This window comes from Heterocephalus glaber, unplaced genomic scaffold, assembly GCF_053883595.1.
Source record: "Heterocephalus glaber isolate CG9 unplaced genomic scaffold, H.glaber_assembly_v1.0 deba00001452, whole genome shotgun sequence".
NCBI lineage: Eukaryota > Metazoa > Chordata > Mammalia > Rodentia > Bathyergidae > Heterocephalus > Heterocephalus glaber.
Genome location: NW_028258302.1, coordinates 5983580 through 6004719, shown reverse-complemented (window position 1 = coordinate 6004719; position 21140 = coordinate 5983580). Strand labels below are relative to the sequence as shown.

At 41.1% G+C, this 21140-nt stretch overlaps 1 protein-coding gene across 8 annotated transcripts in view; it reads right to left on the bottom strand.

The window, feature by feature from the left end:
• The window catches only part of Inpp5b (inositol polyphosphate-5-phosphatase B), a 51983-nt gene that overhangs the window by 10579 nt on the left and 20264 nt on the right, over positions 1-21140 (bottom strand). For 3 of the 8 annotated variants that reach the window (XM_004850999.3, XM_004851002.4, XM_021263363.2), the window contains 9 exons: positions 11985-12081; positions 10157-10324; positions 8718-8819; positions 7426-7540; positions 6822-6938; positions 5808-5995; positions 3964-4075; positions 1468-1577; positions 520-655 (listed from right to left, as the gene is read on the bottom strand). In XM_004850999.3, the coding sequence (XP_004851056.1) occupies positions 520-655; positions 1468-1577; positions 3964-4075; positions 5808-5995; positions 6822-6938; positions 7426-7540; positions 8718-8819; positions 10157-10324; positions 11985-12081 (1145 nt within the window). Of the gene's footprint in view, positions 1-519; positions 656-1467; positions 1578-3963; positions 4076-5807; positions 5996-6821; positions 6939-7425; positions 7541-8717; positions 8820-10156; positions 10325-11984; positions 12082-18331; positions 18408-21140 lie in introns of all 8 variants that reach the window. The other 5 variants (XM_087215246.1, XM_087215247.1, XM_087215248.1 and 2 more) reach the window with 4 other exon arrangements.

Below are 21140 nucleotides of genomic sequence, written 5' to 3'. Positions count from 1 at the left end.
TGGAAAGGTACAGTCTAAAAAGCAAAAAAGAACTTCCATGTATATGAATATATAAAAGTATACCAAAACAATTATTAATTACATTTAAATTATGGAAGGAATTCTGCCCCTTTGCTGCCTTTGGACTCCTGCCATTTCCACCCTGCTAGTATAGCTTACAGATTTTGGAACTGCCAACCCCCACAATCACAAGAGTCAATTCCTAAATAAATCTCTTTCTGTAGATCTATGGGTTCTGTTTCCCTGGAGAACTCCAACTAATACAGTACTCAGTAAATGATGGGGAAAAAAGTCCTAGCAACCTAAACTACAGCAATAACAAAATGATGGCTACTGTTGTTACCATCTAATTGGTTGGGGACAATACATTTTAAAATTAATTAATTAATTAACTTGAACAATTTTTAAAAGGAGCTCCTCACATTCAAGGGCAGAGGAGGAGATCAAATAAGACAAAAAGTAGTCCTGGTGTGAAAACCCATTCCCTGTGATTACAACAGGCGCCAGTTGCCCGCCTACCCCAATGTCAAACTCAGAGCTGACAGGCTTGTGGTCACTGGTCTTCAAGGCCATGTGGCTCTGGTAACTCAGCTGCGTGATGTTCTTCCCTTTCCAGAGGATCCGGTCACACCAGGCAGGAGCACGACACTTCTCACTGAAATGGAAAAGCCCATGCTGGGAACACTCACAGAAACAGCAGTGCCCACTTCCTCACTAATGCCCTGGCTCAGGCAAGGAATAATGAAGTACAGCCTTCACACCCATGAGGCCCAGTAATCTGAGATGACTGAAACAACTCAGGCCCAGCAAGGAGTAACATATATCCTGTGGGTATCATACAAAGCAACTATGAAAGCTCAAAGCCAAACACAATTCAGACTGATCTTCTGCTCTTTACCCTCCTATGAGGATAGGAGAAGAGTGAAAAGACAATATAAGAATAAGGACTTAAAAGGAGGTAGTTAAAGAAACAGGCTTTAACTTCCTACTGTCAGGTTGCAAATTCTGCCTCTGCCTGTTTGGGACAGTCTTTGACTTTTCTATGCCTCAGTCCCCAATCTTCTAAAATAAGGATAACAAATCATACCTATCTCAACAAGTTGTTGAAAGGATTAGATAATACAAATAAATGAGGCAATACAAAATAAGTTTCAAATAGCATGTGGTGCACAATAAACACTAATAAAAATACTAACTAGTCTACGCAAGCGCAAGGACCCGAGTTCAATCTCTGGTACAAAAAAAAAATACTAACTAGTATCTAATGACCAAGTACAAGCCAAGTTAGATAAAATCATCTCATCTAAGCATAAATGAAAAGTAAATCACGATCAAGACTTATTACGGAACAAAGCCTAAGTTAAAATGTGGGGAAAGTCACAGGAAACTAGTGTTCTGCAAGTCCATAAGGGCAAGTACTTCCCAGAATTCCTGGTTTGCATGTGCTCAACCCCAAGGCTGACCTACCTGGTATCCCAGTCATCGGAGCCAGTGTCGTACTTATATGTAGGCTGGAATGTGAGCTCCCCCTCTGCGTAGCCATCAAAGACAGTCTTGGCAGCCACTTGAATTTTCAGCTATACAAAAGGACAAAAAAAAAAAAATACTTCAAAATAAAAAGGTTAAACCTTGAATTAGTGGAGAAAAGGAAATCAATCTGGAATTCAAGTCCAAACCTAAGGGAAAGGCCCCATTAAAAAAGCTATTCTTGGGCCGGGGATTTAGCTCAGTGCTGCTGTTGCCTGCCTCGCAAGCACAAGGTCCTGAGTTCAGTCCCCGGTACCAAAAACTAAAAATAAATAAATAAATAAAAAATTAAAAAATAAAAATAAAAATTAAAAAAAAAAAAACAAAGCTATTCATGGGCTGGGGATTTAGCTCAGTGGTTCTGCTGCCTGCCTCGTAAGCACAGGGACCTGAGTTTGATCCCCAGTACCAAAAAATAAAAAATAATAAAAAATAATAAAATAAAAAAAGCTATTCTGTGAGATCTTGTGTTAACTAACTTATAGGAAGAGGAGCAAGCTGACAATTCCTTCACCTGGAAGTTTTTTAAGGCTCTTTTATAAGAGTAAATGTGTATCCAAAGGACCTGAGGCCAGCCTTACTCTCATGTCCATGAGGGAACTAGCTTTCTCTTCCTAGTATCAAGCACATCACCAGTGCCTTCACTTGCTCCAAATACAGAAACAAAACTGTGCTGTCAAGGTGTATTATGTGAACTGGGGGAAGCTCTGTGCCTTGTACTGATTGCCCTATCTATAAATTTGGGGTTTATAGTAGAACCTACATTAGGAAGATTAACTATCAACATCAAATAGTACCTGAAATATTTTTTGAGAATAACTAGAATCCTTCCTAGTGTATTAACTCTATTTGTTTCTGTTTTGCTTTAAAGATAGGGTCTCACTGTATAGCCTAGGCTGGCCTTGAACTTTTGAAGCTCAGGATGGACTCAAAGTCATGATCCTCCTGCCTTAATCTCCTGAGTGCTGGGACTACAAGTATGCATCAGTGTGCATGGCTTCCTATTGTATTAATCCTAGGAGCTTCTAATGGATCAACTTTCAGCAAGAGATAAAACGACCATTCTCCTGCCTCTTCCCTGACCACCAAGACTGGCACTGTACAGACAAGAGAACTGTCAGCTCTAATATGAGGGCCAGGTCAACTATCAAAGGAATACCACTTGCCAACTTCCTAAAAATAGGATTTCCTAAAAATATTATAAAATAAAAGGCAAGAGGAAATAATAACTTTAGATAAGAATTCAAGCTGATGCTTCCCGAATGGGTATATATAGACACTAAAGCCAACTAGACAACAAATAAATATAATATAGATGCTATTACTTCAGGAATGACCAGGAAAGAAGACAACCAAAAACGGGTGATTAAACTACAAATTAGAATGCCTTAATCCAGAACACAGAGGGAATTAACAGTCAGATATGGAAGAGAGTGGATTAAGGCCAAATGGGACACTAAGTAGAACAAAAGTAATTTACCAAGGAAAAAAGATGGAGAAGGAAAAAATGGATCAATAAATTATTCCATAAAAAAGACACAGTAGTAAAGTTAAGATTCTTGTCCTTTAATCTGCACCTCGGAAGAAAAAGGTAGAAGATTTAGAATAGTAACAACACTAAGGTTAAAGACTGGTGTGAGAAGGGACTAAATTATGAAAGGAAATGGAGGCCGGGGATTTAGCTCAGTGTTTCCAACGCCTGCCTCGAAAGTGCAAGGTCCCGAGTTCAATCCCCAGTACCAAAAAAAAAAAAAAAAAAAAAAGGAAACAGACTTTAAGATTTAGAACAGGGCTAGGGATTTAGTTCAGTGGTTCTGCCGCCTGCCTCAAAAGCACAAGGTCCTGAGTTCAATCCTCAGTTCCCCCCACCAACCCCCCAAAAAAGATTTGGAACAACTCTGACCACTTGAACAGGTTTGAAATCTATTGAGAAGAAAAGAGAGAGAAAAAAACTTCCCTTGTCCTGTGAAATGGCTAATGCTCTGAGAATGAAATGCTATGTCAAATCACGATGACGGTAAAGAACAGCAGGTTTGCTGCTCCTGTAGGCAGCGAAGACACTTATAGCTCTCACTCACACTGGAGAAGTCTAGTGAAGAGAAGAATGTAGGAGGCAGGAGGCTTACCCTAATTAAATTATTAAATCATCATAAATATACCAACTACTTTCTTTGTAAAAGTTGGGCCCTTTTGGTCCAACTTCAGACCTCTTGAATGAATCAGAAGGAACAGGCTGTGCTCTGAAAGGAGATGGGTGCCTCAAGGAAATAGCCAATAGGAGGCCACTATGGAAGAGACAAATGCAAATGAAATGAAGAAAGAACTGGACAGCACTGGTTCCTCAGGGAAACCTCCCAATCTGAGGAAGGCAGAGCTGAGGGTTGGCAAGACAGGCTTCCTCTTCTGTCTGAAGAGGACACAGGCAGCCATCTGTACCTGATCATAGGCATACAGGGTTTGAAAGGCCTTCTCTTCGATAAGCTTTTTCACTTTTTCCACATCCAGATCTTCTATCCTGTAGTTGAGGTCCCCAAGCCACAAGATCACACTGTGAGGACAGAGCACAAAGGTAATAGGGTTTAGGAGGGATTTTAACCCGTTCTATCCAGGGTGCTTTTCACAGAAGGCCCATGAGTCTCAGCCTGTTGGAAGCTGGATGGGGAAGTGACTTAACTGTTCTGGAATTTTTTTCTCTTGCCACCCTACTTAGTTCCAGGTCTAACATGCTGCTTATTCAAGCTTTTTTGGTCAAATCCAAGTTCATTATAAATAGCCTTGAGTTCTTCCTATTTTATTTTTATACAGTTGGAAAGATGGCCTAATCAGATCTAAAAGCAAGACAAGAATCTACTCCACTGCTAGGAAGAAGTTAAAAAAAAAAAGAATTGGAAGTCATCCCAATTAACCGGGACCCCCAAGCAGATGAGTCCATGATGCCATCTCTGCCTCCAGTCCACAAAACTCATTAACAGCCTTGGTTTCTAGACAGAATTCCTCCCAAACAAAGCTCATTCTTTGTAGTGTAGCCTGGGTTTAACCACCACCACATCACAGGGTGGCTCATTCTGCACTCCTGGGCAGAGATTTGACAGGTGGTTTATCACACCTGCTGCTTTGGGAAAAAGCAAACTGAAGACTCCCTGATGACATCACACATCTCTTGAAGTCTAATACTGTTGCATCTGAAGCCAACAACTGTGCCATTACAGCATCTGCACAGCAGTACGCACATCCCCCAGATAAATGCAGCCCCAGGCTATATGCAGACAACGGACCAGCAAGCTGCAACCTCATAAACTAGTGTGCTACAAGTACACCAGCACAGAGCAGCTCAACTGTAAGACATGCTTCCTGTCACAGATCATGCAAAAGAAAAGCCATCCTGTCAGCTTCCAGGACACCAACAAGCTAGAGACAGCTCCACTGCGGCAGGGAGGATGAGAAGCGTGACTTGCTTATTGTTTGGCAAGCATCATGGCCCCCGTGGCTTCTTCCTCTTTGTAAAAGAAGTGGCATAAGCTTCAACTGTTACCACAGACTCTGAAATTCTGTCTCTTTTTTTTTTTGGTACTGGGGATTGAACTCAGGACCTTGCACTTGCAAAACAGGCACCGGAACCACTGAGCTAAATCCCCGGCCCTAGAGTCTGAAATTCTAAGCCTCTGAATTCAGACAAATAGCAAGTTTTTGAAATAAATGAAATAAAAAGAATGAACAAAAATTAGCACAAGATGCTTTAAGGAGTTGCAACCACAGCTTTGTAAAGTTTAATTAAAAGGAAAAAAGACCAAGTAGAAGCAAACAAGTGCAGTCAATTACACATGCTCTGGAAAAAGACAGGGCCTGGGGATTTAGCTCAGCGGTGCTCCCGCCCACCTTGCAACCAGAAGGTCCTCAGTTCAATCCCTGGTACCAAAAAAAAAAAAAAGAAGAAGAAGAAGAAAAAAGAAAAACGGGCATAAAATCCTAAAACATACTTCTAAAAACTATGTTTGAGATGCTTGCTCTTTGGTTGCTTTCCTCACAATGCTAGACCAAGGCATATCCATAGTAAAATAAATCTTACATTTTTCCAGGAATAAATGATGTTTGAGAATGATTCTAAAGGTCTGCCAGATGGTAAATTAGGAAACTATAAAAATTTCCAAGAGATATAATCTGCAAGTAACTGACAGCTGGCAGGCACCCCACCCCAGCACTTTCCTCCCCAACAAGATATAGAGCCTACAACGCTGCACATCACACCCAGAGTCCTGTATGGGGAAGAAGCCCAGACTCACTCGTGCTTGCTGATGGTGAGAGCGGGAAGGCTTGGGTCAACCTGACAAAACTGCATTCGAGAACAAATGTCTTTATAGTCTTGGTTCCTCCTTTCATACTCTTCTGTGTGGGCTGCCAAGTGAGAATTCACAACGCAGATGCTGGTGTTGTGCAACTGGAACCTGATCGCCACGCCTCCTTTGTTACCCTATTCAAAGGATCCAAAAAAATCTAATTCACCACTTTATTGTGTCAGTCATTTAATCTTGCAAACGTTCAATGTGTTTTGTCTTAAATAGTCTTCATCATAACCCTGTGAGGTTATTATCTAATAGTCCAAGAAAGCAAATCCATGAAGGTAAAATGACTAGCTAGTCATTGGAAAGCTGGGTGTAGAGTCTGGAACTCTCAATCTAGAACTCTTCACTCTTCGTCACAGGCCAGCCATATGCTTCCCTTCTGCACACAAACCTCAGCTCTTTTTTTTTTTTTTTTTCGTACTGGCGATGGAACTTGGATGCTTGCACTTGCGCAGCAGGTGGTGAAACCACTGAGCTAAATCGCCAGCCCAAATTAAGTTTTCTCTCTCTCTCTCTCTTTTTTTTTTTTTGTACCAGGGATGGAACTCAGGTCCTTGCGCTTGCACAGCAGGCGGCGAAACCACTGAGCTAAATCCCCGGCCAAACCTCAGCTCTTGCAAGAGAACATAAGAGCAGGATTCAACCTCAAGAAGTTGAAGAAATTGCACACCTTCAGCTTTCTTCGCTTTTCTTGATGACTCAATATAGTTTCTGTACCATGTTTCATAAGTTAAATAGCAAGATCAACCAGAGATGATCCCTCTAGTGTTGAGTAAAAATACAGATAGGTGCTAGCTGGGCAAAGCAGCCAGCAATTCACTAACATGATTTCTAAATAGTCTGCTCAATACGGCCCGCTAACCAGGACATGTGCGTAGTCACTGCATCATAAGCTGAGTCAAAATGTTAAGGGTTAAAATCCTTATGTGCTCCACATTACAACCAAGAACTCACCATCCTCCCCATGATTCCTGTCCCTACAGTCTCAGCTTCCACATCTGATATGTATGCTGCATGTTCCTGTTTGACATATAACAGCAGCATAATCCCAACCAGTCGAATTAGCTTCACCTAGAAAATATAGCCAAATATTCAAGTCATAGCATCAGAGACAAACTGCAAACAAGAATAAATATCCCCAAAGGAAAAGTGACCTCTAAGCTGGCTGAGAGCATTAATGTATCCTCTTCTCCATGCCAAGAGGCAAGGTAATCACCTGTTCAACTCTCTGAACATGCTACATGATAACCTAAAAGCTTACAAATGCCAAGACCCATGCCCAGGATGTAGCTCAATGGTGCCACCGCCTGCCTCGCAAGCGCAAGGTCCTGAGTTCAATCCCCGGTACAAAAACAAAACCAAAATAAATAAACAAATGCGAAGACCCTGCATCCTTCCCACCCAGAGATAGATAGATCATTCTGGAGACCCTGGAACTGGAATTGGCAGGAAAATCAGGACTGGCTTATGATAAAGGTCATGGAGAAGATAAAAAAATTATCTGAGAATTTCCCTACATGGTAACATAAAATTGAAAGGTCCCTGACTTCTCTCTTACCTTTGCATATTTGGCGTCTGGATGAAGACTCTCTGACACTGCTTTAAACCACTCTTCCTCCTTTGGAGTATCATGAAAGAAAAAGGCTTCCTTACTTAGATCAAGCTCCTGGAAACTATTGGGAGAAGCAACCAATTAGTATGGCAGCGTTCAGATCATACATTCTCAAATTGGTTTAGAAGCACGGGACCTTGCTTTGTAGCTAAACTGGAGGACCCACAGCAGGGGAAAAAAATAAACAATTAAGAGCCAAAGAACTAAATGCAGTGGAGCTTATGAAGTGTTTTTACAAACATCAGCCCATTTCCTCTTCATGGTCCAGGCTATGAAGTAGTTGGAAGCATCCCCATTGTACAATCTGCAATCACTCATTCACACGAGCACCAAATGGCAAACTGAGATTAAAACCTAGGTCTACGTAAATTCCAAAGTCCAGTTCTTTACAATATACCACACCATCTTACTTTGCTGTTCCTCCCCACCAACAGTGCCCAGTACAGTGATGAGAGAATAGTAAAAGGAAAAAAAAATTAACTGAGACTTTTTTTTAGCTAACCTTAGAGACAGTTTTGCTCCTTACTGTTTTTTTTTTTTTTGAGACAGGGTCTCGCCATGTAGTTCAGGCTGGTCTTGAACTCACTATGTAGCCCAGGTTGACCTGAAACTTTTGGCAACACAGCTGGGCGTGGTGGCACATGCCTGTACTCCTAAGAACTCAGGAGTCTGAGGCAGGAGGATTGCCTTGAGTTTGAGGCTAGCCTGGGCTACATTGTGATTTCAGGTCCACCCTGAACTTCAAAGTAAGACCCTGCCTCAAAAAAAAAAAAAGAAAAAACAACTTGTGGCAATCCTCCTAACTCAGCCTCCCAAGTGCTAGGATTACAGGCATGTGCCACCACACCTGGCATATATTTTTGCTTTGTGACCAAGAGTATTGAATGTCTAAGTAATAAAATTCAGTTCAAGGTGAATGACTTTTTTTTTCTGGTACCAGGGATCGAACTCAAGACTTTGTGCTTGCAAGGCAGGCATGGCGCCACTGAGCTAAATCCCTGGCCCAAGGTGAAATGATTTTAACAGAATGTTATAATATAAGTGCCAAGCATAGCACTTTGCCAGACCTTTGGTTACGAGGAGGAAAAAGACCAGAGAAGCAGCTGTTATTAAGCACATGCTCATTTTTCAATTCCTTCACCTGTCACGAAGACGCAGTTATATACTCACGTCCTCAGCCCTTCAATGCAACTGTACATTCTGAAGGATGCAGAGACAACTAGAAGAGAAGCACTCACCCGACACAGTACACATCTGGGGCCTGGGTACCATGGCTCAGCCAGGGTTGAAGGCATTCTTTGGGGGACTGTCCATTCACATTGTATGTTCCCACAAAAAATCTGTCACCAAAAAGAATACATCAGTGATTCAGAAGCGTTATAGAGGTGATAGAGGAAGGCATTTTATGCTGACTTTGCCTGGTTTCAGTCTCTGTGGAGTGGCATTTTAAGAATAAGAGCTGTAGGGCCGGGGATTTAGCTCAGTGGTTCTGCCGCCTGCCTCGCAAGCGCAAGAATCCGAGTTCGATCCCCCGTACCAAAAAAAAAAAAAAAAAAAAGAATAAGAGCTGTCATGTATTTAACCTAGACCAGTGATTGTGACCAAGGAGTGATGGCAGTCTGCCATGACATTTGTTGCTTTTGTGGTAACAACTTTGAACAGTTTACTTTGAATATTCTTATATCCCTTAAGCAGCCATTATACAGCTATCAACCACAAAATAATTCCTTAGCCTGTGTATACTATCAAAATGAAAAGATAAAAAGTACCTTAGTAATTACTTTTGACAGGAAAGCAACAACAGTGTTCAAAAGGTTATTTCTTCACTATAATTCATTGTTAATATTCCTAGGAACAATGTTATGTTTTCTTATAGTCCCAACACAATGCTTTTTGTTTCTTTTTTTGGGGGGGTACCAGGGATCGAACTCGGGACCTTGCGCTTGCGAGGCAGGCGGCGGAACCACTGAGCTAAATTCCTGGCCCCCAACACAATGCTTTTTAAAAATCTAGCAGAATCCTGAAAGCTTTATTTGTTTTAAGTAATCCTGTCTAAAAAGATGACCAAACATTAACTTAACTTCATTTTTTTTTTGGTCCCAGGGATTGAACTCGGGAAATCCCCAGCCCAACTTAACTTCATTTTAAATGATTTCTTCAACTGAGAGTGGTGGCTCACGCCTGTAATCCCAGCACTTGGGAGGCTGAGCCTGGAGGATTGCCATGAGTTTGAGGCCAGCCTTGGCTACTGAGTGAGTTCAAGGCCATGCTGAACTACATAGCAAGACTCTGTCTCAAAAAAACAAAATAAATACACAAATGAAGGAATAATGAATGAATGAATTTCTTCAAAGGTCCAGAAGCACCAAGGAAACATAAAATCTTTGATACACAAAACTCAAGATATCTTTCTTCTGAACCCATTCATCGCTAAATATTTCTGTAACTACCAGCAAATTGTGTCACTCATGCCATACCTATTATACTCCCTGCCCACAGTGGCACAGAATAAATGCCTGTTAATGAAGAATGAATGGGATTACTCACTTTGAAAATAAGGAGAGAGATCCTACAGAATGACTTGCTTCCAAATCTAGGGTATGGAGGGAAATGCTTACATTCCAGAGAGCTGAATGATCATTTTGCTTTGAAAACCATCTACAAGCCAGTTAACTACCTGAATTTCTGGATATAGGTATAATCGTCTTCTTTCTGTACTAAATGTGACTTTACAATTGTATCTCGCAGGCCAAACTTCTGCATCGATAAAATATGAGCCTTGTCTGATACTGTGATGGTGGAGGAGCGAACCAGGTCAGTAATTTCAGACTTGGATTTATTCTGTCTGGAAAGATAAGAACATTTTTATTCATATTTTGATGAGTCCTCCTTGTCAAAATAAATGAATGTGAAGCTAGAAGTTTCTATACATAAGTATCTGAATCACAGGAGACTAAAGGAAGCCAAAGCAAAATTTATTTGCTAAAACATCATTTTTATAGGAAATTAAGTGAACTTACATGTTGTTGATTGCACAGTACATTGGTCTGGAGATTTTTCTAATAACAGATTCATAGAATCTTAGGGCAGAAGGGGACCTTGAAGATAATCTAATATAATTCATTTTCAGGTAAGAAAAATGAAAGCAAGCATCATCCATGATTTGCCCAGCTGGATGATGGCAGAGTATGGATTAGAACTCAGATTTGACAGAGCTCTTTCTAGACTCTTGTGCCTCATGTAACAAGACCTATAAAACACCTCAGATGCTTTGACTTGATACTTCTGCTTCTTTATCTCTCTTTCACAGAAATAATCCAGAGTAAAAAGGCAGTGAAAAATTACATTTTGTTATTTAGAGTCATACTACAAATTATTCAGGTGCCAGCTTAAACAAAATTTGACATTTACCTAATAGAACCCTTTGTAACAGTTTAAGAAACTTCTGTTGAAGGCCACTTAGTAAACAGATATATATGGCACTTATACCTGTTTTGACCCTGAATAAATGCCACATGAATGTTTAATATTACTATCATTATGAACATACTAATTAAGGCTACGTAAGAATATATGTCTGTGTATTAAGATGGCTCAAGAGTAAACTGAGAATGAAAGCTCTGGTTCATTTTAAAATTTAGGGATTGTTTACTGCTGCATAAGTGCTTAATTTAAAATAATGACACAAATAAAATACAGTTTTATCTTGACCAAGTGATTCTGGCTATGATCTGTAGGGGGCACTGGAGTATGAACTAAATATAATAGTACAGCAGATTAGGAAAAAAATGAAAAATAAATTAAAAAGTAGTATTTTCAAAGCCAGGAAGCACTTTTAAAAAATGGGAGAAAAAAATCAGACATCTCTAATTTTCTACTTTTTTTTTGGAACTGGGAATCGAACTCATGACCTTGCGCTTGGGAGGCAGGCAGTGGCACCACTGAGCTAAATCCCCAGCCCAATTTTCTACATTTTTGAGGGAAGGTTAGAAGGTCAAGTTTAAAATAACTAACTTTGTCACTTGCTAGTTCTGAGATCTTAGGTGACATATAACTTCTTCTTTTTTTGTTGTTTTTTGGGGGTTTTTTTGGTTTTTTTGGTACCAGCATCAAACTCGGGGTCCTTGCGCTTGAGCAGCAGGTGGCGAAACCACTGAGCTAAATCCCCGGCCCTAAAAGCTATTTTATTTTATTTTATTTTTTTGGTACCAGGGATTGAACTCGGGACCTTGCACTTGTGAGGCAGGCGGCATTTTTTTTTTGACATATAACTTCTTATCATTTGAATTTCTTTAGTTCCAAAACATAAAAACAAACTTAACTCTTAGGTTAAAACAAGATAGACCATTTAAGATGATGTCTGGTACCCACAGCAACTGCTCAGTAAATCTCAGGTATTAAAAACATCTCAGCTATCTGAGCTTCTTACATCACGCATAATAACGGTCTCAATTCTCCAATGAGACCTCGGTCCTGAAAGATACAAGTGAAGGGAGTTACTTTACCTTGTGAGTGAGTTTTCTGCTTTATCCTGACCTCCAGAGCTTTGATCCCCAAGCAGACTTTTCCCATTTGACTTGGAACTGTCAGAGTTAGAACCACCTAGAGAGTAAGAGAAGGGGTTAAAACATAGGACATCTGCTTTAATACGCAGACCACAGCTTTTTAATGGTAGCCGAGGAATTACTGGCAGTCCACACACTGCTTGTAAGCAATGGAAAGGCCCATGCTGGTGCCTGGGTGAAGTCCTACGGGGGATATACAGAGGGGAAAAATATTTCTTTCACTTGGATGTCTTTACTGCAGGAAACATAACCACTTTAGCTAGTCTAAGTCTGTTCTCTTAGGGACAGAGTGTACTACAGAATGAGTAGAACTATGAAATCTGAATAGCTAAGTTTTACCACCTGTTTATTATTATTAACCTATTATTTATTAACATTTTCATTTTGGACAAGCCACCTCACCTCTCCTAATCTCAGTAAATGATCTGTCCTGCCCTCCTTGCAGGTTTACTGCCAAGATCAAAAAAGCTGATATGGAACCACTTTAATAGCCACACAACATATTATTATAGAAGACGGTGATCTTATTACCATCTATTGCAAGTGAGTCTTCAGCTCCATAGAGGAGAAAGGCAAAAGTCAGAGATCTAAAATTGGAAAGGGTCTAAGTGCTCTGGGAATAAGAAGTGCTTGTCACTGTCAACAAATTGCCTTGAAAACCAAAGAACCCAAGGATAATCAACAAAGAAATATTTTGGGAGATTTGCTAATCCAAGATAAACCTAAAAAGGAAAATTAATCTGCCAAGAGCTTCTCTGCTCCTCAAAAGCCAAACTTCTCGTCAACAGGGGACAACATGAAGAAGCCCAGAGATGTGACATCAATATACAAGTTATGGGAAGGCGCAGAGGAGGCATGAAACACTGCCAAAGAATTCTGCTCTGAAGACTATTATTAAACATGGATTTCTCAAACATGTGTCCATAAAGTAGAAAAAAAATTTCTGAAAAAGTAAAACAATCATTTGAAACATGAAAAAAGTTACACTTCAATGCTGCCAATTACCAAACGCTTTGGACTGAATGTTTATGCCCCTCCCATTTATATGTTGAAATCCTAAATCCAAGATGCTGATAGTAGGAGATGGAACCTTTGGGGAGAATTTAGGTGACGAGAGGGGAGCCCTCCAGAATGGGATTGGTGCCTTTATAAAGAGAAGACAGAGTTCCCCCTGTTGCTTGTGGGGACACGCAGAAAAGACAGCCCTACGTAAATGAAGAGTGTGTCCTCGGCACACACTGAATCTACTGGCACCTCGATCATGGACTTCCCAGTTTCCAGAATGGTGAAAAGCAAATCTGTTGTTTAAAAGCCACCCCCGGTATTCTGTTAAGGCAGGCTAAATGGACTGAGATGCAAAGGCCTTTCAAGATCACTTTGGAAATGCCTTTTGAATTGAAATATTCCCTTTCCCAATATCCCTGTGCTAATCTAGGTTACCAACTTCTCCCCTGAATGGCTACAACAGCCTTAACTAGTTTCCTAGCTTATTTTCTCACCCTCCATACACTCCAACCCAATCTCCATACCATGGCTGAGATGTCTTAGAAAAATTTTATCTGATCACATCATATTAAACCTTTTAAAGACTCCCCACTAGATAAATCTAAATCACTTGCAGTGATTCTCCTGCCTCGGCATGCTGTGTGCTGAGATTATAGGCATGTGTCACCATGCCTGATTAGAATAGATATTTGAAAGTTTTACTATCCTATGGTTACTTAATAAGTACTTTTTGCTGGGTGTACATCCGTAATCCCAGGACTCAGAAGGATGAGGCAGGAGGATCACCGCCAGTTTGCAGCAGCCTGGGTTAGGCCAGCCTGGGTTAACAGTGAGACTCTGTCTCAAAAAAAAATTTTTTTTAACCAAATCCCCAAATAGATTCCACTCTCTGTTTTTTGGTTTTTTCTTCTTCTTTTTTTGGTACCAGGGATTGAACTCAGGACCTTGCAATTATGAGACAGGTGGCAGCACCACTGAGCTAAATCCCCAGCCCTAGATTTCACTCTCTTTCTTTATTGTAAGTTATAAAGCTTACAGAACTAAGGTATCTAAACTAGTGAATGGGATCTTCGGACATCTATTAGAATGACTAAAATTTTAAAAACTACTGATACTAGTTGCTATAGAATACAGAACAACAGTAACTCTTACTGATCATAATAAGATAGAATGGAATCTGGCATTTCAAAATTAAACAGTCTTACCAAATGATTCAGCATTCATACTCATAGATATTTACTGATTTGAAAATTTATGTTCACATAAAAAAACCACAAGCTGAGCACAGTGGTACATGGCTATAATACCTGACACTCAGGAGGCTTAGGCAGGAGAATTGCAAGATTGAGGTCAGCCTGGGCAATTTAGTGAGACCCTGTCTTAAAAGGGGGGGTGAGGGCCGGGGATTTAACTCAGTGGCTTCGCCGCCTGCTGCGCAAGTACAAGGACCTGTGTTCGATCCCTGGTACCAAAAACAAAAAAGGGGAGGGGGTGAGGGTAAGGATATTATATATGTGTACAAATATGGCAAAATGAAACCCACTAATCTGTATAACTAATAAGCACTAATTTTATTTATTTATTTATTTTTGGTACCAAGGATCGAACTCTGGTCCTTGCATTTGCGCAGCAGGCGGCAAAACCACTGAGCTAAATCCCTGGCCCAAGCACTTATTTAAAAAAAAAATACTGGAGCCAGGCATGGTGGTGCACACCTGTAATCCCAGCACTTGGAAGGCTGAGGCAGGAGGATTACTGCAAGTTCCAGGCCAGTCTGAACTACATAAAGATCTTGTCTCAAAAAACCAAAATAAAGGCTGGGGACACAGTTTAGTGGCAGAATGCTTGCCTAATATATTTAAGACTCTGGATTTAATCTTCAGTCCAGAAAAAAAAAAGGAAAAGGGGAAAAAAACTGTACACAAATGTTTATAACAACTTTATTTACAACTACCAAAAATTATTAGAAGTAACTGAGATGTCTTTCAATAGGTGAATGGATAAACACACTGGTAAGATATATAAATATTAAAAATATTATTCAGCAACCAAAAAATGAGTTATCAAGCCACAAAAAGGCAAGAATAATCTTTTTTTTTTTTTTTGGTACCAGGGAGCGAACTGAGGACCTTGCACTTGCTAGGCAGGCGTCGGAACCACTGAGCTAAATCCCCAGCAGCAAGAATAATCTTAAATGCACATTTCTAAGTGAAAGAAGTCAATGTGAAAAGGCCATATACTAAATGATTCCTATCACAGAATATACTGGAAGGTGAAACTATAGAGATGGTAAACAGAACAGTGGTTGTCAAGGGTTCTGGGGGGTAGGGATGGGGTTGAATACATGAGGGACAGGGGACTGACTGTTTAGGCCAGTGAAGCTATTCTGAAGAAAGTGTAATAGCACATACCTGACACTATCTCAGCACAAAGAATGAACCTTAATGCACATCTTTTTTTTTTTTTTGGTACCCGGGATCGCACTTGGGACCTTGTGCTTGCAAGGCAGGGGGCAGAACCACTGAGCTAAATCCCTGGCCCAGATGCACATCTTTTTTTAAGAGATGTTGTCTTAAGATGTTCCCCAGGCTGACCTCTAACTCCAAGTTCAAGGGATTCTCTCATCTCGGCCTCCCAAGTGGCTGGGACTACACACAGGAGCAACAGCACCTGGGCCTAATGTACGCTTCCCCCGCCCCAGTACTTGGAATTGATCCAAGTCTTCACACTGAGCTACAGCATGGGCCTTTTTTAAATTTCATTTTTAATTCTGAGACAGTTTCACTAAGTAATTTATAAGCCTGCTGCCTCGGCCTCCAGGAGGCATGCACTACCATACCCAGCTTAGATCTTAGTTTTTAGTATCATTCTCCAATAAAAGGAACCAGGACTCCTGGGAATTATGATTATTTTAGACGGGAACAGGAAATATATGAAACAAGCCTGAGCCATTTTGCAGTGCCAGAAAATAAGAAAGTGGTCAAAGAAACAAAACAGCCACAATGATGGGGTTATATCAAAGGAACACAAGAGCCAACTGAAAGAACATTCAATACCAAAGCTGGAACAATGTGAGCAACAAAGTAAAGGAGCACTGGGTTATAACTCAATGCATAAAATAAGTACCTACCAGTTCATGCTCATATGAATAAACAGCTGAATAAAAACTAAATGGGAAAGAAGAGATACATCTTCCAGGAGGAATACCAAATAATTTATCTAGGTAGTGCCACCTAAAAGGAGGTAGAACATAATTCCCCATTTATTAAGTTGCACATAATGACTTCCTTCCAAAAAAACAGCAAGGAAAGTGGAGAAAAAAAAAAAACTTTACAGTGGAGAAATCTGACAAACACTTCCTCAGCCAGGTGGTCAAGGTTCACATCAAAAGTGATAAATCATGTTAATAAATATACTCTTGATGGTCGGGTGTGGTGGTGCATGCCCATAATCCCAGACACTTGGGTTGCTGAGGCAGGGGGCTCAAAAGTTTGAGGTCAGCCAAGGCAACACGGCAAGACTCTGCTCTTACAAAAATAACACATATCTTTGATGGGATGTCACAAGAACAATACTTCATCTCTGTAGTCTTCTTCCAACAGTTCAATGAGAAAAATATCGGACAAATCCAAATTGAGGGGGCTTTTCCTTTTATTTTTTAATTTTTTTCTTCTTCAGCCCTGGGGATACCCCAGGGCCTTAGCACTGACCTACATCCCCAGCTTTTTAAAAGAAGATTTTTATACTGACAGGGTCTTGCTAAATTGCCAAGTTGCCCAGGGAGCACCGTGCTACATGTCTGCCCCCCTTTCCAGTGCTAGAGATTGAACTCAGTGCCTCATGCACACAGGCAAGCACCCCACCACTGAGCTGCATCTTGCTAAGTTGTCCAGGGTGGGCTCACATTTGCTAACCCTGTGCCTCAGCCACCCACGTAGCTGGCACCATGGGGGTGCATCACCCAGCCTCACTCCAGAGTTTTTTTTGTTTGGTACTGGGGTCGAACTCAGGACCTTACGCTTGCTAGGCAGGCTAGGCGAGACTGACTGAGCTACATCCCCACCCGATTCTTCTTCAGTTACATCACTTCACTGCAGCATCGACACAGGTCAGATATCTGAAGTTGGTGAAGACTGGGTAGCATTTCCATGTGAAATGTTACAATGTGAGGCAGGCGGCGCCACTAAGCTAAATCCCTCACCCTACATTTTGTTTTTTAATTTAAATCTCCATGCAGAAACTGAAACAGGGTAAAAGAAAAATGTAAGAACAGAAAAAGAAGAATGGTATCAAGTTGTAGCATACAGATGTGCTCTTTAAATTTAATATGCCTAATGGGAAGCAAATGAAAGACAACTACCTAATACATTAACAGATTGTCAGAAACAGACTGAGAATCTTCATTTCTATTCAGTGGAGGGGAACAATACAAAAACAAAAGCAAAAATAAAAGCTCTACTTGTTTCTGTATTTTGTTTAGTGTCAGAGGCTGTAAACCCATGAAAGTCAAAAAAATGTTCTGATATACCTGTTGTCCTTTGTTCGCTTTTTGTGATATGCTTACTGGCACACCTTGTTGTCAATGATCAATCCAGATTCATATACCCCACTTCCCTGCTTCATTTTCTTCATCTCAGTAAACAGCATCATCATTCAACATTCAAGTAGCTGCTCAGAATAAAAACCTAGGACAGGGCCAGGGATTTAGCTCAGTGGTTCTGCTGCCTGGCTCACAAGCACAAGGTCCCGAGTTTAATCCCTAGTACAAAAAACAAACAAACAAACAAACAAAAAAGCAACCTAGGACTTTCCTCAGGCTCCTCTTTTTAGTCGGTGATGGTGGGATTGTTTGGTTTTTTGAGACAGGGTCTCCCTATGTACCCCACGCTGGCCTTGAACTTGTGGCAAGCCTCCTGCCTCAGCCACCCAAGTGCTGGGATTACACGTGTGCATCACCACACCCAGCTCAGATTCCTCTTTTTCCCCTCATTTACCTCCACATGTAATTCACCGGCAATTCAGGCAAGTTCAACTTTCCAATATATACCCAAAGGTTCTCCCCAAGACTACTCTAGCAGCCTCCTCTCTACTGTGCATCTATGTGTACTCCTAGAGTTAGTTTTCCATTTAGCAGCCAGAATAAACTTTGAAAAAAAATGATATAGGTAATCAGGTGAAGTAACGTCAGATAGCTTCCCATCCCACTGAGGATAAAATGCAACCCCTAAACAGAGTTAGTAGGCCTTGCCTGGCATTCAAGCTCACAGATAACTCAACCTTACTCTTGCTGCTCCTCTGTGTGGAATGTGCTTCCTCCAGATCCCTGCACTGATCCACTCCTCCGTTTCGTCCAGGCCTCTGCAAATGCACAAAGCCCCCTGTCACATGTCACTCCCTCAGAAGCCCCACCATGCCACGTCACTCTGTCCACTTACGAAGAGGCTCGGAAACTTTCTTACCTCACAGCACTCCCCCATCTCAGTACTTTTTCCAAGACACTTCTAGACCAAAAGTAATATCTAACAGTTCTTAGTTAGGCCCAAGTCAATTAAAAATACTTAAGTCTTAACAACTTAGCAGTTTTTAAAAATATATACATAAATAGAAAATCTTTCCTTTCTTTTCTTTTTTTTTGAGAGGATCTCGCTGCATAGTTCAGGCTGGCCTTGAACTTGTGATCCTCCTGCCTCAGCCTCCCAAGTGCTAGGATTACAGGCATGCACCATCAGACCTGGCTTTGAAAGATAAATGGATTCTGTGCTTAGACTTGGGTCCCATTCCCAAGGCATCTCATTTTGTGTATGTAAATATTAGAAAATCTAAAAAAATCCAGTCTGAAACACTTCTGGTCCCAAGTATTTTGGATAAGGGTTACTCAACCTGTCTTTAATCACAGCAGTCACCAAAAACCCCGGTTTGCAAAGATACAACCTCATCAAAAGGAAAGGAACATCACCTACGGTTGAAACTGTGAACTACCCTGAGCTAGAAATTTGTCTGGCTTTCAAAAAACCTTTATGCTTACCCTGGAAATTTTATTTTATTTTGCTTATTTTTTTGGTAGCAGGGATCGAACTCAGGTCCTTGTGCTTACGCAGCAGGCGGCGGAACTACTGAGCTAAATCCTGGGCTACCCTGAAAATTTTAAATCTACCACAGAGTCCTCGTGTCACTGCAGAACCCTAAGGTGCTTCAGCACAGTGCTGGAAACCACAACCTAAGCTTTTTTCTTTTCCTCTTTTTTTTTTTTTTTTGTACCGGGGATTGAACTCAGGTCCTTGCACTTGCAAAGCAGGCGGTAGAACCACTGAGCTAAATTCCTGGCTCTTTTCCTCTTAATACTAGTATCATTTGGTACTAAACCTTGTATATGCTCATATAAGATTTATAATAAATGTTATATACACTCAAATACAATTTATTATATATATATATTTGGATGCCATTCACCCTAAAATGTAAGCCCTAAGTGACAGGGATTGGTGTTTTCGCCATTTCCCTGAGATGCAGGATGGTGCCTGGCGCACAGGAAGCGCTCAGTGTGTTAAGTGTATGAATTTATCAGGAAACTCAAATTGAAGTCCTCTTGTACCACAATCTTCCTGTGTGACTTGATAAGTCACTTCCTTCCTCTGGGTCTTCATTTCTTCATCTTTAAAGGAGGTACTTTAACATGAATAGCTCATGGGGCTCCATAACATGCAGAGGCACCTGCACTTTTCAAACTGAGGACTTAGGAGTGAGTACTGTTTATGCATGTCAGTGCTTTCTAAACACTCCTTTGGGATTTTCTTTGGCCACTTCCTAACTGCCTGACTGAAGGGACGTCTCCTGGGGACAACAGGTTTGTCCCTGTGGATTCAGTTCCCGTTCATGGTTAGGGAGCGCACTGGTATGAAAGACACATCTTGCCAATGCTCTCACGTGGAATTGCTCCCTGGACCTGGTCCAGCAAGGACTGGAACATCTTCATTCATGAGTCTACAGATGGAAACTTTAAGGCGTGGTTTAGGTAATTTCCAGCACAAGGCAGTCTTTCCAGAACCTCTTCTCTCCAGACTCTGGCTCAGCTCTATACCATGGGAATTTACCATGACACAGTGCCCTGATTCCCCCTGTGGCCATAGCTGCCTCTACTTTCTCTTCTGCTTCTGTACTCTCACAGTGCCCATTTTTCTAGCTTCACACCTCCAGTCATTCATCACCCAACCTAGAAAGCGATTCCTGAGGATTTTCCTTTTTCTCACATTCAATTACCAAGTCTGTGAATCCTCTCTCTTAAATATTTTTGTATCTCATCCTATTCTCTATCCTCACTGCCATGCCTCCCATGTAGGCACTGAATATTTCCGCAAAGCCAGTTAGTGGAGACTCCCCTGCCTCCATTTTCACATCCTCCTATCCATTTTGCCAACACCTAGAAGAAAGCACGAATCTAAGCAGGTCAGTCTTGTGTGTAAAATCCCTCCACATCTCACGTTACTTTTGGAATAAATTTCGAACCTCTGAACGTTACAGGAGAGGCATCAGCAGCCCCAGACTACTCCTTCAGCCCTGTTTCACACTCTCACTCCAACCTACTCTCTCTCACCCTCCAGTACACTCATACCAAACTGTTTATCTCTTCACATGTTGCCTCTCACCTCACCCTGGTTCTGGGTATGTATTAACCTCTCCCCAGTTCCACCACCACAGGATGAACAACAAACTCATCCTTCAACTTAAAGACTCAGATCAGGCGTCACCTTCAAAAGGCCATCTCGGGCCTTCTCCTTATATTCTCACATACACCGTGTTTACTTCTACTCAGGTATTCACCATAATGGAATCATAACTGGGTTCACTGTCTTCATCTTACCTCCTTAGCCTGACCACAAGCTTTTAAGGAGCAGGGACTGATGTTTCTTCTCTGTGGCCCCTGGCTTGCCACAATACATGCACATACTAGGCAGTCAGTAAATACATATCGAACAAATAGCCTCACGTTTCTTCGTACATTCAGGTCATTTCTCAGTGGTGATGTCTGGGAACATTCCAGATGACCACCTTTCATACCTATAATTGAAGCCACTTCCCAGTGAGAACCTACCT